The following is a 19,420-nucleotide window of genomic DNA, read 5'->3' as shown; positions in this document are numbered from 1 at the left end:
GGCCTAAGTTTATTGACCTTAACTGACATTTGACCTTGGTTTTGTGACCTGAAACTCACAGGGTGATACTTGATTACTCTTATATCCCAAGTTTTATGAAATAGATCCATAAACTTCAGAGTTAGGATGGTAATTCAACAAATACCCCCAACACGGCCAAAGTTCATTGACCTTAAATGACCACCGACCATGGTCATGTGACCTGAAACTCAGGAAGGATGTTCACTAATACTTGATTAACCTTATGTCCAAGTTTCATGAACTAGATCCATAAATTTTCAAAGTTATGATAGTAATTCAACAAATACCCCCAACTTGACCAAAGTTCATTGACCCTAAATGACCTTTGACCTTGGTCATGTGACCTGAAACTCAAGCAGGATGGTCACTAATACTTGATTAACCTTATGCTCAAGTTTCATGAACTAGGTCCATATACATTCTAAGTTATGATGTCATTTCAAAAACTTAACCTTCGGTTAAGATTTTGAAAATAATTCTCCCAACATGGTCTAAGTTCATTGACCCTAAATGACCTTTGACCTTAGTCATGTGACCTGAAACTCAAGCAGGATGTTCAGTAATACTTGATTAACCTTATGTCCAAGTTTCATGAACTAGGTCCATATACTTTCTAAGTTATGATGTCATTTCAAAAACTTAACCTTAGGTTAAGACTTGATGTTGACGCCGCCGCCGCCGTCGGAAAAGCGGCGCCTATAGTCTCGCTCTGCTATGCAGGCGAGACAAAAATGGGGATAATGTTTTCATATATATCCTTGGGTTTGGGTCTCATCTATCAAATGAAAGTAAAAGTTTTGACAGAATGTTATGCTTGAGTTAGCACTGTCTGTTTTTGTAAAGCTCGCAAATATCAGTTTGCGCAGAAATGCTTATTTTCACGCTGTGTCAAGGATGAAAGGCGAAAACAATCTGACCGTGCAGTACATTTCTTTTGAATTTTTAGCAAATTGAAATAAAAACATATACATTTAAACATTTGGTAACAACTTTGCCACCCAAATTAACATTTTAACCCTAGGTAAGCACAACCTTTACATTTTTTTTTGTGCCAGATGGATCTGTGGACATAACTGAATGTAAACAAAAGTTTATTTCAGACATCTCCAGCATTCTTTTTTATCATTTAAAGTGGGACCACATTTCATATTTCATTTAATACTTGATTCTCCACACTTTTCCCAAGCTTGGCAATGATTATCAATATGAAAATCAAGCCTATGCCATTTGATGTGAATCACAGCTCTGTGGCCTTCTAAACTAAACTTTTTTTTACACACTGTATAGGAGGGCATTTAATTCAGATTTTCAAAGAACGCATTATGGATAGTTTGTATCACCATAAGAAAGAGCAAAGAAAAGACATTTTGGGGGTATTTTATAGTCCATCAAAGGGAAAGTTGTTCACATGTGACATCACACATCTTTGTCGCATTTTAATGGGAGGATCTCCACATAGCATTAGTGATCGTAATATTCAAATGCTCATATCTTTATCTTTCTCATTATTTATCAAATTTTTCTCAAACTTTCTTTGATCTCATTCTTTGATTTGTCTGTTTCCACACAAGCTAACTTGTTCCAAGGGTTTCATTCCCCTTTAAGGAAGTATAAAAATGTAAATAAAATATTCTAATGTACCAAACATTAGAATGACACACAAGGCTCTTGTGAATCTTCATTAACAGTGTTTGTTTCTCCCTTCAAGCTTATTAATAAAAGATACACACTCACCTGGGTTACCACAATCATATATTACATAGCTTATGTAGGTTCGAATCAGTGATAGGTCAATACGCCATCACGTGATCATAGCTGCGAGGATCGCATTTGGTATATTCGAGGTTTTGACGTCACCTCAGTGAATATAACTGCGTTGTATTTTCAATTGCGGCGTTATATTCACTAACGTGACGTCACTCGCTGCTTACAAGTTGTGTAATCATGTAGTTTATTTGATGTACGCGCTAGTGTTAATGCGTCAATTGCATGAAGAACGCGCTTGATGTATTTTCCAAATTTTTTCTATTATGACGTAGACGGATCAGAGCTGTAGTAAGAATTTCGGGTCGGGGCCAGATGATGAAGGCAATCTCTGATCCATATAGACTATATAATATAACAGATATTGCCTGGTCTATCGTTTTAATAAATAACATTTCAACTCCCCTCCGAAGCTATATTTTTCCCTCGGGAGAATATTTTCCCTCAGCGCTGCGCGCTTCGGGCAAAATATAATCCCTTAGGAAAAATATAACTCCGTCGGGGAGAGGAAATGTTATATTCAAACTCTAGGTAGGCAATATCTGTATAATATTGACCTCAGTTTACATGAAGTGATAGATAGAGTAGTACTCCACAGCATACAGGTATACTGCATGGTTGGTGGTAATACCTTTCATTATATTGAATATAGTCCTGTGTAGCTGCTGCTGCTCCTACTACTACTACTACTACTACTACTACTACTACTACTACTACTACTACTACTACTACTACTACTACTACTACTACTACTACTACTACTACTACTTCTACTTCTACTACTACAACTACTATCCTTCTACTACTACTACTACTACTACTACTACTTCTACTACTACTACTACTAATACTCCTCCTACTACTATACACACACACACACACACACACACATACTTGTTATTGTTTTTCCATTCATTAGTAAGAAAGGATTCATTCATTCTTTGAAAAAAAGAATACAGAGCCATATATCAAGCTTACACGAACTGATGTTAATATCATCAAGGTAAAACTGACATGTCACATTTTGCCCCATCCTGAAAAAAAATAATACATTATTAATAATATCAACACATTTGAATGTTTGGCCTCTTATATTCTACCAATGACCTTTACTTTGTCTCAATCTCACTTAATGATTGATGATACCATTTTAACCAAATTCACCTAGATAATAAGCTTACCTTAGTCCATCATCTGTGATTCTGTAACATCCTGATAAACTCAAGAATTCAAGCTGACTTGATAGCTTTCCTCCACCATCGCTATGTTCTCCCTCTCTATCACTGCTCCTATCATGCCTGCCAACATGGCGGCTCTTAGTCCTTGGAGCAGAATCTATAGATCGTCTCTGAGAGTGTATCACATCACTCTTCAAATGACAACCACTGTCACGTGTCTCTTGCGGCATTCTGCTCACAATGTCTGTATCATTTTGTGCATCACAGTGCCTAATTGAGCAACATCCCTGATCTCTTTGATCATGGGCACCATCTACATTCAGCGGTCGGCCATTTTTGTCACTAATACAATGCTGACAATCAGCTTTGGAACTGTCGATGATCTGATTATCTGGCATAGTTAGTAGAGCTTGTCTGATAGATGATAACCTCTTGAGGGTTGTGTCTGTGATGTTTACACAACCAGAGATATCCAGGTGCTTTAGTTTGCTACCTACACCATTCCTTCCAAGACTGTGAAAAAACATGATATTCATATTATTTAGTCACAACTTTAATCTATATAAATATTAAATGACAAGCAACAGCATATCCATCACCCCAAGATCTTTCAAAGTTGGCTTTGAATTGGAAGAATGCCAGAATTTGGACAACATGGTGGCTTACCATAAAAAAAAGAATGTAGTCATTGATGAAAAGTAAGTTTATATAGAAAGCCGCTGAGGATAAGTGGAGTGCCTCTGGCAGTCTCACCTGCAAATACACGATTCAATATAGCAGCAGTGCTGACTCTGAAAACTACTATAAAATAATTATTCACCAAAAACACCATTCATATAATGTTACAATACTACGTTCATTGACCCCAAATGACATTTGACCTTGATCATGTGACCTAAGACGTGTCAGTGATACTTGATTACTCTTATGTCCAAGTTTTATGAACCAGACCAATACAATTTCAGAGTTATGATGGTAATTCAGCAAATACCCCCAAAATGGCCAAAGTTCATTGACCTTAAATGACCTTTGACCTTGGTCATGTGACCTGAAACTCGCACATGATGATCAGTGATACTTGATTACTCTCATGTTCAAGTTTTATGAATCAGACCCTTAAACTTTTTAAGTTATGGTTGTAATTCAACAAATACCCCAACTTGGCCAAAATTCATTGACATTAAATGACCTCTGACCTTAATCATGTGACCAGAAACTCGCCCAAGATGTTCAGTGATTCTTGATTACTCCTATGTCCAAGTTTTATGAATCAGTTCAATAAACTTTCAAAGTTATGATGGTAATTCAACAAATACCCCCAACTTGGCCAAAGTTCATTGAACCTAAATGACCTTTGACCTTGGTCATTTGACTTGAAACTAAGGCAGAATGTTCAGTAATACTTGATTATCCTAATGGCCAAGTCTCATGAACTAGGTCCATATACTTTCTATGTTATGCAGTTATTTCAAAAACTTAACCTTTGGTTAAGATTAGATGTTGACGCTGCCGCCGTCGGAAAAGCGGAGCCTATAGTCTCACTCTGCTATGCAGGTGAGACAAAAACAAACAAAACAAGACTACCAGACTGGAGCAGTATAATTTTGCGCACGAGAACATAGTACACAGTAGGATTCAATCAATTTTTCTTGCATTCAAGGTCCTAATTATACATGTATAATTATATATATATTCTTGCTCCACAAAATGACTTACCCTTTGAAAGCAATGTCAGATATCTTGGTTTCAGACAAATCGAGATATTGCAGGTTAGGACACTGGACAAGTAACTTGTAAACCTAGAGATGAATAAATAATATGAAAGGATTATAAAAAAAAATTGGTCTTACTTTAGTGCTATACAGTGCATCCCACAAAAAACGAAACCGAGATTTATCATGCTTTTATCGCAAATACAATAGACAAATGACCTAACACTGTAAAGCTTAGGGTCCCCTCTTTCATTTGAAATAACTTAAATTATTCCTCACTCATTCAAAACAATTTGAAGAAAGGAAACAAAAAAGTCACTTGGCAGGCAGTATCTGAGTTTCAAAAAGAAAATCATATTAAAAAAAAGTTCATTATCAGCTCTTTAATTTGATACCTCAATTACAGTAAACAGTCAAGAAATAACAAAGTTCTGTTTATTTGAAATAAGGCTTGAATTCAAACAATTTCATAAAATGAAAAGGTTTTACAGGATAGCTTTTAGACTTACTTGACACTCCGTTTTGTTGACGATCAGCCATGCAGAAAGTCTTTTGTTAACCATACGATAGCTTCGCTGGGAAACCAGTGACATGTATGTTTCATGAAATTATGGAAATACAAGCAGTGTATCGAAGAAACAAGTTTGTTATTTCTTGACCATTTTCTGCGATTTAGCTATCAAATTTAAGAGCAGATATTGATTTTCTTGAAATTTTGATACCCCCTGCCAAATGACTTTTTGCTATCCTTTCTTCAAATTGTTTTTACTCACTCAATGAAAAATCTTGTGTGTTAAACCAGCTGAAAGAAGACATTCTAAGCTTTACAATGATAGGTCATTTGTCTATTGTATTTGTGATTAAATTATGATAAGTCATCGCTAAACCTTGGTTTCATTTTTTGTGGGACCCACTTTAAAACATCAATATGTTTACATACATTAGCATTCAACTTGATTGCTGTTTAACAATTCATTTGTCTATAAGCATTCCATTTTTGTTTTTGTTCTGTAGCAGTAAGTAGATATCTACATTATAACATGACGTATCTGTTATTTTATTCAATACTTTCTTGCAGGAAAGAGACAAACGCATTAAGAGTATGATGATGATGATGATGATGATGCACAGCATTTGTATAGCGCCATATATCTGTCAAAGACATTCAAAGGCGCATTGGAGGAGCCAGCCAATCTGGGTCGCCTACAAGGGCGCGCACACAGAACTGTGACCCGCAGGTCTCTCCTCCCGATAACTGGTTGGGGGAATGCAGGTGGACCACTACACCGGGGTTTCCCCCTACTCTTATTCGAATAGTGCAGTGGGTTCTTAACGTGCAAAGGTGGTGAAACTCCTCTACATGGGACCTCCATTTAACGTCCTATCCGAGGGACGGAGTGTTTTCCACTGTAACATAGCCTGCATTTATGAAACATGGGAGAGACGTTAACGCACTGGCTTCAGTCATCCGCCCGAGGTGGACTCGAACCCACGATCTTTGGTTCGACGGGCAGACGCTTTACCGACTGAGCCAACTTCGCTCTCTTGATGATGCTAGAAATTAAACAAAAAAAGAAAAAGAAAAACATGCTCATCAATACATTTCATAAAATGAAATATTAATGATGCATAAACAATAAAATTTGATTATTGATTTAATCATCATTAACATACCAAGCCATTAGTAACTCCTTTGCTATTACACAGGATGATCGTCTCCACACCAGCTCCAACATGAGGTATCAGATATTTTGCCATGGCAACCAACATGCGAGCCTCCTGTCTGATGCATTCTGCTCTGTAGCTGATCATGCTGGCATTACTAGCGTCACTTTCAATTGCTGATGAAGCAGATTCATCAAAATCAGCATCCTCATCAATAACAACGTAAACATCTTCTTCATGAAAGGATTGACAATCATTATCTTCAGAGAGGTGAATTGATGCACCAAACTGCCAGTCTCCTACATCAAAACAAACATTTTGATTAGGAATGAAATTGTAATTGCTTCATACATGTGAAAAATGCCCAATTGGGTTTTCTCCCATTCACTTTCCAAACAATAGTTGAGCAATTTTTTTTTTTTTTTTCCGAACTGTTCAATTTTTTCATCCACTTAGACTTTTCTCCCATACCTATTTAATCTTCTAATCTCCTTTCACATTTCCAACCCATTTACTTTTCTACCAATATTTCATAAATGTTTCTTTCTCCTTCCTCAAATTGTTCAACCTTTTAATCCACTTAATACTTGCCAGGCTCTACATAGTAAAAATAAAGTTTACTTCTAAAACAACAACATATAACACAAGAAAAATCATGATGGTAATGTAACTCATAACAAGGATGAGATGCATTATTACCAGTAATAACAATGCAAAAAAAAAAGCACTTCTTTGAGTGGTCAAGAAATCATAAAATATGACTCTTTTAATGAGACCGGTTTAATTCAGTTCAAAGAACTCAGATACTGTAAAAGTGGAAATTTTCGCGGATTTCGCGGCAAGATCAGCGAGGGCGAATTTAAAGACACACAAATTCATGAGCATCTATTTTAATGCAAGTTTTGAACCGCGGTTTAACTGCGTGTATCGTTTTGGCGGAGACTGCATAATTTGACCTATAGAGGGCAATATTTAAGCAAGCAAGCTTGAAGTCCAAAATCATTATGTATCGCGAGAATTTGTTCCAATGCGATCATTTTTTTTACAGTTGCAGATCGGTATCTGAATTATGATTTTGTTTGAATATAAGTTGTTTTGCAGTTTAATTGGTGAGTGTTTAGATCTGTTTAGTTTTTTAGAAGACGTCTTGTCGATAGCCCAGGTTTGTTGATTGATCCCATGCACTTTGAATAGCTGTAATCCCCAGTCCTGACCGGGTGCTCGGCCATCCATACCAGGCCAGCAGCGCCTCCATTTTGCCTGACCAGATGTTCGCCCCGCAAAGAATATTTGCGCTAAATGTCACAAAAGCTCATGATTGGATCAAAACAATGCTGAATTATGCCGCTTTAGAGCTAGAATTATGATCAGGAAATACATTTCAGCAATGAAATGTTAATTAAAACCATTAACAGATGGGGAAGAAGGAAGTGACTTTGTGATTATATAGTGTGCAGCACAAATTCAAGAACCCGCGGATATGTTTTGAAGCCGCCAAGCGCAAAAATTTATCCCGCGAAAATAACAGCGTTTACAGTAAATGATTTTTGAAGAATGTTTAAAGGAGAATGAAACCCTTGAAACCAGCTGAATCCATATCAAAGAGAAAAATCAAAGAAACATATTGTTGGAAGTTTGAGGAAGATTGAATGAATAATAAGAAAGTTATGAGCATTTGAATATAGAGATCACTAATGCCATGTAGATCCTCCCATTGGCAATGCGACCAAGATCTGTGATGTCACACACGTACAACTCCCTCATTGCTTTAGTACTTATTTCACTTATATTCTCACTTTTATAGAATCTATCACAAGGTGAGGTGTTCTCTTTATGAGAGGACAAGTACAGAGGTTTCACAACATTATATCATTGATGAATCGTTTGTCATATGATTAGAAAGAGCAAAAAGAGATGTTTTGGGGTATATTTTCAGTGTCCAAAAGGGGAGAGTTGTTCATCTGTGATATCATAGATCTTGGTTGCGTTGCCAATGGGAGGATCTCCATAGCATTAGTGATCTCGACATTCAAATGCTCATAACTCTTCTATTGCTAGTCCTATTTTACTCAAACTTTTGTTGATCTTATTATTTGATTTTTCTGCTTTCACAAAAGCTAACTTGCTCCAAGAGTTTCATTCTCCTTTAATACAAACCAAGTTTAAAAGAATATGTGCACACTCGAATGGGTGTGTGGGTGAGCATGTGTGTGTGTGTGTGTGTGAATAATGAGTTATACAAATAAATATCACTGGCTAATGATAAAAAACAACAATTATAATGGCCTGACACAGCCAGGACCAGCTTAAGCCCCAGTCAAACACAACACAGATTCTCGAGGATCTACACAGCAATTCCCGGACCATGTCGGCATGATCTGGGGCGGTCTAGGATAGTATTACCCCAGATTGAGCATCGACAAGTGTTGATGACTGTACACACATTATCAACATGGCATAGGCACATGGATCTACACCAGGACCATGCCGGGAGAGCATGACGTCTACACGGACCAACCCTGAGCTACACATACCTACAGGTCAGCTACAAGGACTATCCTGGATTGCTCTGCCAACACAAAAGTCCACGGATGATGGATGATGCCAGATATTTTTGACCTCCCCATAAAGTTCTGCATTGTTGGCCTCCTGGGCATTTACTGACCTCCAAGGATGCCGATGGTGTCTCTACATGGATCTCTCTCTCTGGTTTTCTGGTGTCTATTTTTGACTGGGGCTTTACATGCATAAAACCTCATAAGCGAAGATAACTGTTATGATTAATCACTTACCTTTAGCCCAGCGTGATGGATATAGATGCTTCCAGATAGATGGATCTCTTGCTACTCCTGCCCACCGGGTACACACCATGCTACATTGGCTCAAATCCAAGGGGTTAAGGTGAGAAAAGATCTGTAGCAGCAATTCAGCAGGAAGACCTTGGATCTTACTCAATGTGTTATCCTCCTCTATCTCTTCATTAAATACCTGCTCCTTTTCAGTCACAATTTGAGAGGCGTCACTTGGAACTCTATTATCTGATTTGTGAAAGGAAGACAAAATCATACAATGCCAAGTGCCTATTGCATTGATACTTTAATACCACAATGCCTATTTTGAAAATATTGTAACAAGGCTAAGAACCCAATCAAAATAATTTTTTCATGGTAATTAACATAACAACACTACCATAATCATAAGCCTTCAGGAAATGGGTCTAGGACTACCATCCAATGTGTAATTAAAACTGGAAGCGAACTTAATTTTCACAATCGTCAAAATGGTTTCATTCATTTCTTGTTACTCATTTATTAGATAAATTTTTAAATTTTTAAATCAAAATTCAATTCAAACTGGTGCCAAATAAAAATAAAAATATCTACATATTTATATCTTGTATAAAACCTCTTCTCGAACATGGAATTTGCTGAAAATGTCAGGATATGACCTTTGTCAGTAGTTTTCCGATATCAAATCACCAAATCTGTAAAGGCCACTGCACACCTTACGACCCGACTGGTCTGCGACTGGCTTGCGACTGAGTGAGGGGAGATGAATCGCAAGGTAGTCATAAGCCTCAACACCGCACACCTTGCGATCCGATCTGCGACTCACGCATGCGCTTTATGCTTTTTGGCATAGCAACTGAGAAAGTGCGCTTACTACTGCGTATGCGCATTGTTTATCATATACGCGTCATGCAACTCTGCTGTCTGATTGGCTGGAATTTGGATTGAGCTTGCTATCCAGTCATAAGGATTCAACATGTCAAATCCTTACGATTTTCCTTGCGACTTGTCTCTGACCGGTCTGCGACGCTCAAGCTGACAAGAGCTGTGACGTCACATTTCCCCTCACCCAGTCGCAAGCCAGTCACAGGCCTTTAAGTGTTTAATTTTCTATTTGAAATAAAAATATTGTTGAGAGAGGGCGCTAGATGCCACATTCAAAATCTACTGGATTATCAAAACCAAATTGAAATTCTAATGGTCAACAAGAGTGTCGCTAAGGCAAGTACATAATACGCCCGTCTGTAATGTGGAAAATGGAGTTATTGGTCAAGCAAAAAAAGTGGAAAGTGGCGACTTCAACTTTGACCTTCTGACCTCAAAATCAATAGGCTTCCTGGGATCCATGCTAGTGTGACCTAGACCTTTGACCTTTGGACCTAAAAATCAATGGGCTTCTTTGAATTCATGCTTGTATTATACACACCAAATTATACGAGCCTACAACGTTCTCGCTACCATGCGTCACGGTTGGCGGGCGCCGCCAACCCTGAAAATTTTCAGGGCAAATCCGCCAACCGTGAACTTCCCCGACAACCGTGGCCGACAACTGTAAAGCAGGCCTAGATCTACACAAAAACTGAATAATATATTAAAAAATAATCTGCTTTTCAGATCCTATAATAAACTTGTCGATTATTTCGTCCACGATTTCTTCCCGGGATTTCTTTGACTCACTCACTACTACTACTAGTACTAGTGCGCTATATACGATACGACCTCGACTCGAGGCCCAATCTCTTTTGTGGGAAGCGCGAAGATGTTTACCTCGCATTTGCTAATCGCATTGCCCACATTATTTACGTCTTTAAAATGGTAGTAAATACGCTCAATAACAAGTGAGGGGAGAGGAGTATCGTGGGTTACTGGCTTGGGCAATGTAATTTAGATTATTACGAATTTCAGTTGATATTGTCACTTATTATGTCAAAAATAAAGTGTGTCAAAATTACTATCAAAATTCGATCGAAATATAGTTTCATCTCCTCCCAGGCCCCAGCCTTTATAGAGCTCTACATCTACATGAATTCATTGAATGCATTCTGATGACACTGCCGTAGTCGTAGAGCGAATTGAGAAAACTTCAAAGATCACGTTAATAATGACAAAGCCAATGGAATGGATTGATATAATGTCCAACTTTTACTTACATCAAAATGATTTATTCACATTTAAATTCCGATTTTACTCCATTATTTCCAAAGTCTTGATCTCTACATCGATCTTTTGAAACTTGATTAATTTCGCGACGGCGTGTCTACCAAGTTCTGTGCCACTGCTCTTGCGCTCGCAACGGTCACATTCATAATACAAATCGCACATGGCATCAAAATCCTTGATCCGGGGATCCGATAGTCTTCCAAAATACGACAATACGCCAGACGGTGGTCTGTACTTATAGAGAAGAAGAAAATTAGATGGGATCCAAAACTAATTTAATTTGATTTTTTTTCATATATTCATTGAATCTATTATAATTTTCATAATTAATAATCTTTATTAATATTATTAACATTTTTTATCATTACGACTCATTTTTGAATGTGAGTTATACGTACAGTGTATTTTCATTTGTATTGTTCTTTATTACTCTTTGCCTGCCAATTAAATAATGAGCGCACCTGTCACGGGCCTGAGAAATGTTTTTAGTCATCACAGTGAATGCTTTATGAATTTGTTGTACAATTGCTTAACTACGATTTAAAATGAAATATCATTTGAAATTAATTTGTGTAAAGGAAAAAAAGAGAATAATGGGGGGTGGCCGTGGGCAATGTAGATGAAAATGATGGGATGTTTGTGACTTTGTGGGGAGGGGATTGTTCGTAGCGAATGGAATTGATATTCATTTATGGATGTGTCTACTGTGATTGTGGCTGCATAATCTTTATGGCGATTGGAAAATCCACCTTGGGTCGGAAGGGGTAGGTCATTCAATAGATTTCGATAGAAGTACACATTCAACAAAGTGGAATTGGCAATTCATTCACAGATATTCGTTTCAAGTACGAATTATTGAAGTTGATATGTGTGAACGTTTTAGAGGATATCGGATATGTATATCGTTTTTTCACGCCCACAATGAGTTGCTAGTATAATTTGAATATTGTTGGATGAATTTTTCAAGTTCACTTATGTCTTTATGTTTTATATCACAATTGTGCTTTTAATATACGAGTTATATCTTGACAACGTCGTTAGCCTAATTAAACTGCGAGTGGATGGTATTTATGAAATGAGTTGGAATGTGAACGAGACGCCCCAAAGCCGATGGCACGTGATCTAATTAGTATTCACTTTCTGGGTTGAGCCAATCATTGTGCTTGAAAACGGGTTTCCCCGAATTCCCGCCCTTGGAATGTGTCCCACGTGTGTGACCTGTTAACCTGTTGTTTGAGTGCGAATCAGCTGATTTCGTGACCTCAAAAACTCTTCATGGTGTTTATGCTGGAAGGGGGCTATAAAATTAAGAAGATCTTTCTCTTTTATTAATTTTTAATAAACTGTTCGTGATTTTCAAACTACACCTATAGTGATATTGTGATGCAAATTATTGAATCACGTACCTCGATCATCCCACTCATGGTGCAAGAAAATATTTTTTAAATTCACCAAAATATACATGTAAAGAAAGATTATTCGGCCGTCATCATCGGTAGTATAGACACGTCTATAAAAATGTATTCGCTTCGAATATTGACTTCTTCACCAATCCCACACACACGATCTCAACATCCCCTTGTCATTGTCCACGCCACGACCCCTCCCCTATCGCTCTCTCCCTTCGACCATCCTACAACCCCACCCCTCTTCCTCTCTTTCACACACGCTGTATTTGTAGGCCTACATAATGTATTATGTAAAAATAGAAATCTTATTTTCTGTCAATTAACCTATACTTTCAAAACATTTTAAATCGCATATAAGAACAACAAATTCGTAATATTAGAGTATTATGAATGACTAAAAATATTTCTCACGCTCGTGATGAGCACAGCACATTCATTATTTTATAGGTGAGTAACGAACAATACAAATGAACACAGCAATAATTGACAGTGATAAAAGAATCTCGATTGGAAATTATTAGTATAAACATCATCAACAGAAGTCTTATGAGAGTTATAGTTTCAGTGAGTATCGAATAAACCAAACAAAAAACCATGCAAATTATATAAGTTGGGGACCCCGTCTCATGAATACCGATGCCCATTATTTGGAAGCCTCGGAAGAAAACTTCCGAGGCTTCCAAATAATACCTCGGTCACATTTGCTCTACGGCGAGTCGAAAACAGCCGTTTTATTCATTTTTATTCAAACCACCTATTCAGCTGGTACAAAATATGTTATAACGGCTGTTTTCGACTCGCCGTACGGGCGCCGTAGAACAAATGTGACCGAGGTATATAGTCGGAACAATCTTTGGATTTAGTAAGGGCGTGACGCAGCGCAAGCTCAAAGGGCTACGCATGCGGTCCGTAGATGCAGTCGGTCATTGACATAAGAAACGACACGCATTCACAAAATTAATCGCACTTTTAAGGATGTAGCGATATCGATCTGAACATTGGAAAGAATGGAGTTAGTTTATCGATGTAAATGATTTATAAACTGTAAGTATAAAATGAGATTGACTTCAATTTCTAAGTTATCAGTGATTGCCTTTCTGCTTCAATCGCAATTCGCGCAACCGTTACAGCTGTGTGGCCGGAGAAGCATTAAATAGACATAAAATGTGGTGCATTTAGCAGCAATCTAAGCTCGTCGATATTGACATTTTCGATAGCTACCGCGCAAAGGGAGGGGGGACACCCCCCTCCCGAACCCTCCCCACGTGCGTGCTTCGCACGCACCGAGGCCGCTGCGCGGCTTGCGTCGCTTTGCGCCGCCAAGCGTCAGAGTGAACCTGGCGAGAACGTTGCGAGCCTAGCTTAATTTAAACTGAAGTTAAATTAAGGACAAGGACTGCAGAAGGGTAAGATGAAAACATGTCACTGAGACCTTGACCTTTGACCTCAAAATCAATAGGCTTCCTGGGATCCATGCTTGTATCATACGCACCAAATTATATGAGCCACTAAATTATATAAGCTTAGGTTAAGTTAACTGAAGTAATTGCGTTTACAAGGAAAAGCTAAAGGATGGACGGACACCGAGGGCGATACCATAATATGTCCCGTAGGACGGGCGTACATAAAAGCAAATTCAATGACTTCTATTCTTTTGTAACATTATGATGATAGATGATACTTAAGTCTTATTCATATCACTGAGCCTTTACCAAAGCTAAAGACATGCCTCCATGAGGAAATGTACTTATAAACTGAAGATTGGATATTAGCATATAAATTGATAAGTCTAAAAGATTTGAAGAATCAGTTGACAATGTATGCCAAACCAAGCATCCCCATAAAGAAGTCATTAAAAATAAGTAGTCAATCTAGTGGCATTTCTAAATAACCAAGTTTTCAAAAAGAACCACCTTGACAATAGTCATTACTCCCTACAAGTTGTATTCACCTTCTGGCTAGTTTAAAGAGAACTTTGAGAATCATTAGAACACAGGCTGACAATAGAATGAACATTTATCACCTCTCCTGAAATGACAAACATGATGTTTTCTCATCTCTAATTGATTTTGTGTTCATAAGTAGTCAGTTTGGGTTTGGTTTAGTATTAAATAGGGGAGGGGGGTAGTATTATGATTGAGGGTTGACTACTAAAATTCTGTACATGTGATAAAGATAGGCTTTGTAATTCAGATACCAGTAGGCAACAAACATACCTTTTAACTCTTTCTTTTCCTCTGGGCAGTACTTGGTGAGTTTCTGGTGTCTGTCAATCACATCAGATTTAATTTCTTTAAGCTCACTGTAGCTGAAATATTCCATTAATAGAGGCTGGAAAATCTATTGTCAAATGTCAATCATAAAAAAAAAAAAATCATATTAGTCATGACATTATCAACTTATTGTATAGGAGAATTTTAAGAAAAGTAATAGTAACCAACCCTGAACACGCCAAATGCTCCACTACATAATAAACATGAATCCCTGAACATGCCAAAGGCTCCACTACATAATAAGCATGAATCCCATATCATGGCAATTTATATACCACATTACCCATGGCTAAAGGGGCATACCATGGCAATGTAGTACCCCCAAAATAGGTCTTGCACATCTAACTCAAAGACCATTGTGTGTACATGAGAATTCTGCAGCATCAGAGGAAATACAATGGCTGACCGACCGAATGCATGCTTATTCATATATATCCCCTTCAAACTTTGTTTGGCAGAGTATGATGAACTCAATTTATCAATCCTATCATTGCAAAAAGCAAATCTGTAATTTACACATCATCTAGCTTGACTAATAAATGTGAATGATTTTTATAGGACTTTACCCAAAAGAACTGATAGGAATCCATTAAGGTGAAATAAGATGCGGCAATAAATGTCTAATGCACTTAATCAGTTGTCAATCCAATTGGTTTTGTTCTTGGTAGAAAAAATTGAATAAACCTTATTTCATATAATAAAATACAAAAGAACAAGTGGGGATATGACATCATGAGCCCACCTAATGAATATTCAAGAAGACATGCCTAGAACTGTTTCATCGGAATAATGCAAATCTTTAAAATTCAACAACTTCTTTATTTGTCATCTGATTTTGATCAAATTTTCAGCATTTTTCTCTGTGAATTTTACTCTATTTATTGAGATATGAACATCTTCAGCCTGGAGCATGAGTGTTAGACATGTAAAATTTACATTTTTATAAAGGGGATTAAGAAATTAAACATTATAATAGTTCCAACTCAAGTTCCAATTCCAAGGTTATGAATAAAACCAACCTCTTCCTCCTCTTGCATGTGGGGCAAGAAATCCTCTGTGAAATTACGGAGAGCCGAGATAAGGTTTTGGCCAATCTGGGCTGCTTGCTTGGAGAAATTGCACTTCTCTGCTTGACAGCAGGCATTTTCAACTAGTTCCACCATCTCACTAAGCTTGTTATCAGAATGAACCTCAGACACAGCTGATATCTCAACCTGAAATGTTCATATAAAACATCAATATGTCATTTCATTTGACTATGTATAAAATGGAAATGAGGAGTGGATCCATTGAATAAATGTTCAGTTCCAGTCCAAGGATGTCAAAATAAAGAATAAAAATCCAAGATGCTTAATCAACTACGTATGTAGGCCTACTTATTAAAATAAATTTTGTTTTTGTTTTACCCTACACTGTATTGACAAATGACAAGTCTGTATTGAATCTAATCAATCTAAATGGGAACATATTGTGTGCTAGGTCACAGGGTTAATAAGTTTATGATACATGACACAGGTGCATTAACCTATGCAGAAATAATTGACATCCAGACATTGTGCACCTGGATAGGTTGAGACCATAATTGTATATGGTAAAAAAAAAAATTGAAAATGTACAGAAATATGTTTAAAAAGCTTCAGAGACGTTAACATCATAAACAAGTGGAGCACCTCTGGCAGTCTCACCTGCATCGCGCGATTCAATGTAGCAGCAGTGCTGACTTTGAAAACTACTATAAAATGATTATTCACAAAAAACACCATTCATAAGATACAATACTATGTTCATTGACAATACATAAAACAATAATAACTCGAAGTGCGAGGAAATATTTGGTGTAAATTGACTTGATTTGACAACGTCAGGTCTCTCAAATATACTTGAAATTTGAAAACTATAGTGTTTCAAAAAAATATTTGATCTACCGTATATATTATATCTAGTTAAACAGACAATGCGAGGACCAGGAACAATAAAGACAAAGGCCCTGAGCAAATTATGTTTCATAAAGTTATGAAAAAAATGTTTATGATATAACATTATAATGAACAATAATTTCTTCTTTCCCACTACATTTCTTTTCCTTTCTCCCTCTTTTTTTCCTTTTCCCTCATATAATTTTTTTTTTTATCCCATTACAAATACACAACAGGTAAAAAGCAACAAAAAAAAAAAACAAAAAAAAGGAAAACTATAAAATATTAAAGGTGGGGGGGGGGGGGCAAAACACTCATCCCCCCTTCCTGGATCCGCTCACCTCAATCCAATCCTGGATCCATTTTAGAGCTTGGAAAGTTGGAATTGAAAAATATCAGTGAATAGCGATCTTACTTGAGACCGTGCAAATAGCGCCATCTATACCTCTTTGGGTGGATACTAGTATAGGCTGGGTGGAAACTAGTGGTCATATGCGCATAATTCATTCAAAGGTTTTTTCCAAGAAAATATTTCTTTCAAATTTTTATGAGATATATGGCACACTTACACATTATCAAATGAAAGATTTTGTGAAATAAAAAGATATTCATGTTAAATCTTAACTAAATCGTTAGGTGCACAGACTTGAGGACCACCATCATACTTCATATAAAGCCTCTGCTCATACATGTAACATGTCAAGATGGAAATTTTGATTACCTTGAGAAATTGTAATCTGTTCTTCAGTCTCCACATAATGCATTCATTCTCAATGTGTTCATGAGTTTTAAACTCGGAGAAAGTTGCCTTCAAACTCCATAGCAATGAACGGAGGTCGGAACAGCTCGAAAGGTCGACTTCTGATAACTGCAAGTCATTATGAGACGGGAAAAAAGATCTGTGTAAATAAATTAAGCCTGAGTCGAATCGATTTTAAAATCGGCATTCGAACAATGTCATCGAGCGCCAGTGCAGATTTGGCAAAATCGGTGCATCGAAAAACAAGAAAAAAAGATCAAACACGTCAGCTGGCCGTTTCGTTTGGTTCACACAACTGTCTAACTTGACTACTACTTACTTGATTTACATGTATATCTCCCCCCCCAAATGAAACCAATTATGATGCCTATTCACCATTAATTTGAAGTTTACTTCGATCAGAATTCGAGTCTTGCTCGTCTGCTTGTGCTGAGATAATTTATGCACGATGAATTCATGAATGGAAGTCATTGCCATCGATCACGCATGCGCAGTACTGTGCTTTAATCAAACCAGAAAATTGACTCGATCAACGTAAAATAAACCTTGCTTTCATGAGCAATATTAATATCGTGACCACAGAATGTTATTTAATCATAATATTTAACAATAATTTGCATATGATAATCATCAAATATGAATTTAGAGCTTGATGTGAAACATTTGTATTTCGTTTCAATTTTTAATAATGGACATCACATCATGATCGACGTGAGTGCACTAGTCTAAAAAAAATTGACATATCAGGATTGATTCTAAAATATTGACAATATGCAGAAACTCTTTTCAAGATCGTAATATCACAATACAGTGCAGGCAAAAGCAATTTTGTGTCTCGCCCACTTATGAAAATAACCAGAAATATTGTGATTTGCGAGGGCACGCAAGAGAATTATATTGAAACTTCATTGTGAAATGACTGGGATGGAATAACACTTGTCATAAGAGCCTTGCACCTAAACTTTAATGTTGACCTGAAAATGACCTTTGACCTTACCATGTGACCTCCGACTGCAGCATAACATGCAGGTCCCCCAAGTCCATCTACCATCCAAGTTTGGTTGAGAAGTGATTTACGGTTGCGGAGTTGGGTGTCATAAGAGAGTCTTGCATGTAAACTTTAACGTTGACCTGAAAATGACCTTTGACCTTACCATATGACCTCAGACTGCAGCATAACATGCAGGTCCCCTAAGTCCATCTACCATCCAAGTTTGGTTAAAAAGTGACTTACGGTTGCGGAGTTAGTGGGTGTCATAAGAGAGTCTTGCATGTAAACTTTAACGTTGACCTGAAAACGACCTTAGACCTTACCATGTGACCTCCGACTGCAGCATAACATGCAGATCCCCCAAGTCCATCTACCATCCAAGTTTGGTGGAAATGCGACTTACGGTTGAGGAGTTAGGTGTCATAAGAGAGTCTTGCATGTAAACTTTAACATTGACCTGAAAATGACCTTTGACCTTACCATGTGACCTCCGACTGCAGCATAGCATGCAAGTCCCCCAAGTCCATCTACCATCCAAGTTTGGTTGAAAAGCGACACACGGTTGCGGAGTTAGGTGTCATAAGAGAGTCTTGCATGTAAACTTTAACGTTGACCTGAAAATGACCTTTGACCTTACCATATGACCTCAGACTGCAGCATAACATGCAGGTCCCCTAAGTCCATCTACCACCCAAGTTTGGTTGAAAAGCGACTTACGGTTGTGGAGTTAGGTGTCATAAGAGTCTTGCATGTATACTTTAACGTTGACCTGAAAATGACCT

The 19,420-nt window shown here is 37.4% G+C and overlaps 1 protein-coding gene across 1 annotated transcript; it reads right to left on the bottom strand.

Annotated features, from left to right (window-relative positions):
* Positions 1-965: 965 nt before the first annotated feature.
* On the bottom strand, positions 966-19,172 carry LOC129258027 (F-box/LRR-repeat protein 5-like). The gene is made up of 8 exons (XM_064096105.1): positions 19,119-19,172; positions 17,609-17,755; positions 15,991-16,185; positions 14,915-15,038; positions 9,133-9,378; positions 6,350-6,639; positions 4,680-4,762; positions 966-3,476 (listed from the first exon to the last, which is right to left on the bottom strand). The coding sequence occupies exons 1-8, from the start codon at positions 19,170-19,172 to the stop codon at positions 2,963-2,965; spliced, it is 1,653 nt and encodes a 550-aa protein (XP_063952175.1). The 3' UTR covers positions 966-2,962.
* Between the last annotated feature and the right edge of the window lie 248 nt (positions 19,173-19,420).

The sequence above is a fragment of the Lytechinus pictus genome, chromosome 3, assembly GCF_037042905.1.
Source record: "Lytechinus pictus isolate F3 Inbred chromosome 3, Lp3.0, whole genome shotgun sequence".
NCBI lineage: Eukaryota > Metazoa > Echinodermata > Echinoidea > Temnopleuroida > Toxopneustidae > Lytechinus > Lytechinus pictus.
The sequence above is the reverse complement of the archived record's forward strand: the minus strand, read 5'-3'. Positions and strand labels throughout refer to the sequence as shown.

What these genes read in the sequence shown, in the direction of transcription:
- LOC129258027 (XM_064096105.1), bottom strand. Translation starts at nt 19,172, where the DNA reads ATGGTAGATGGACTTGGGGGACTTGCATGCTATGCTGCAGTCGGAGGT. An exon ending in CTGCAGTCGGAGGTCACATG is followed by an intron (nt 17,756 to 19,118) that starts GTAAGGTCAAAG and finishes AATGACTTGCAG; the next exon opens with TTATCAGAAGTCGACCTTTC. An exon ending in TCCATCACGCTGGGCTAAAG is followed by an intron (nt 6,640 to 9,132) that starts GTAAGTGATTAA and finishes GTTTTGATGTAG; the next exon opens with GAGACTGGCAGTTTGGTGCA.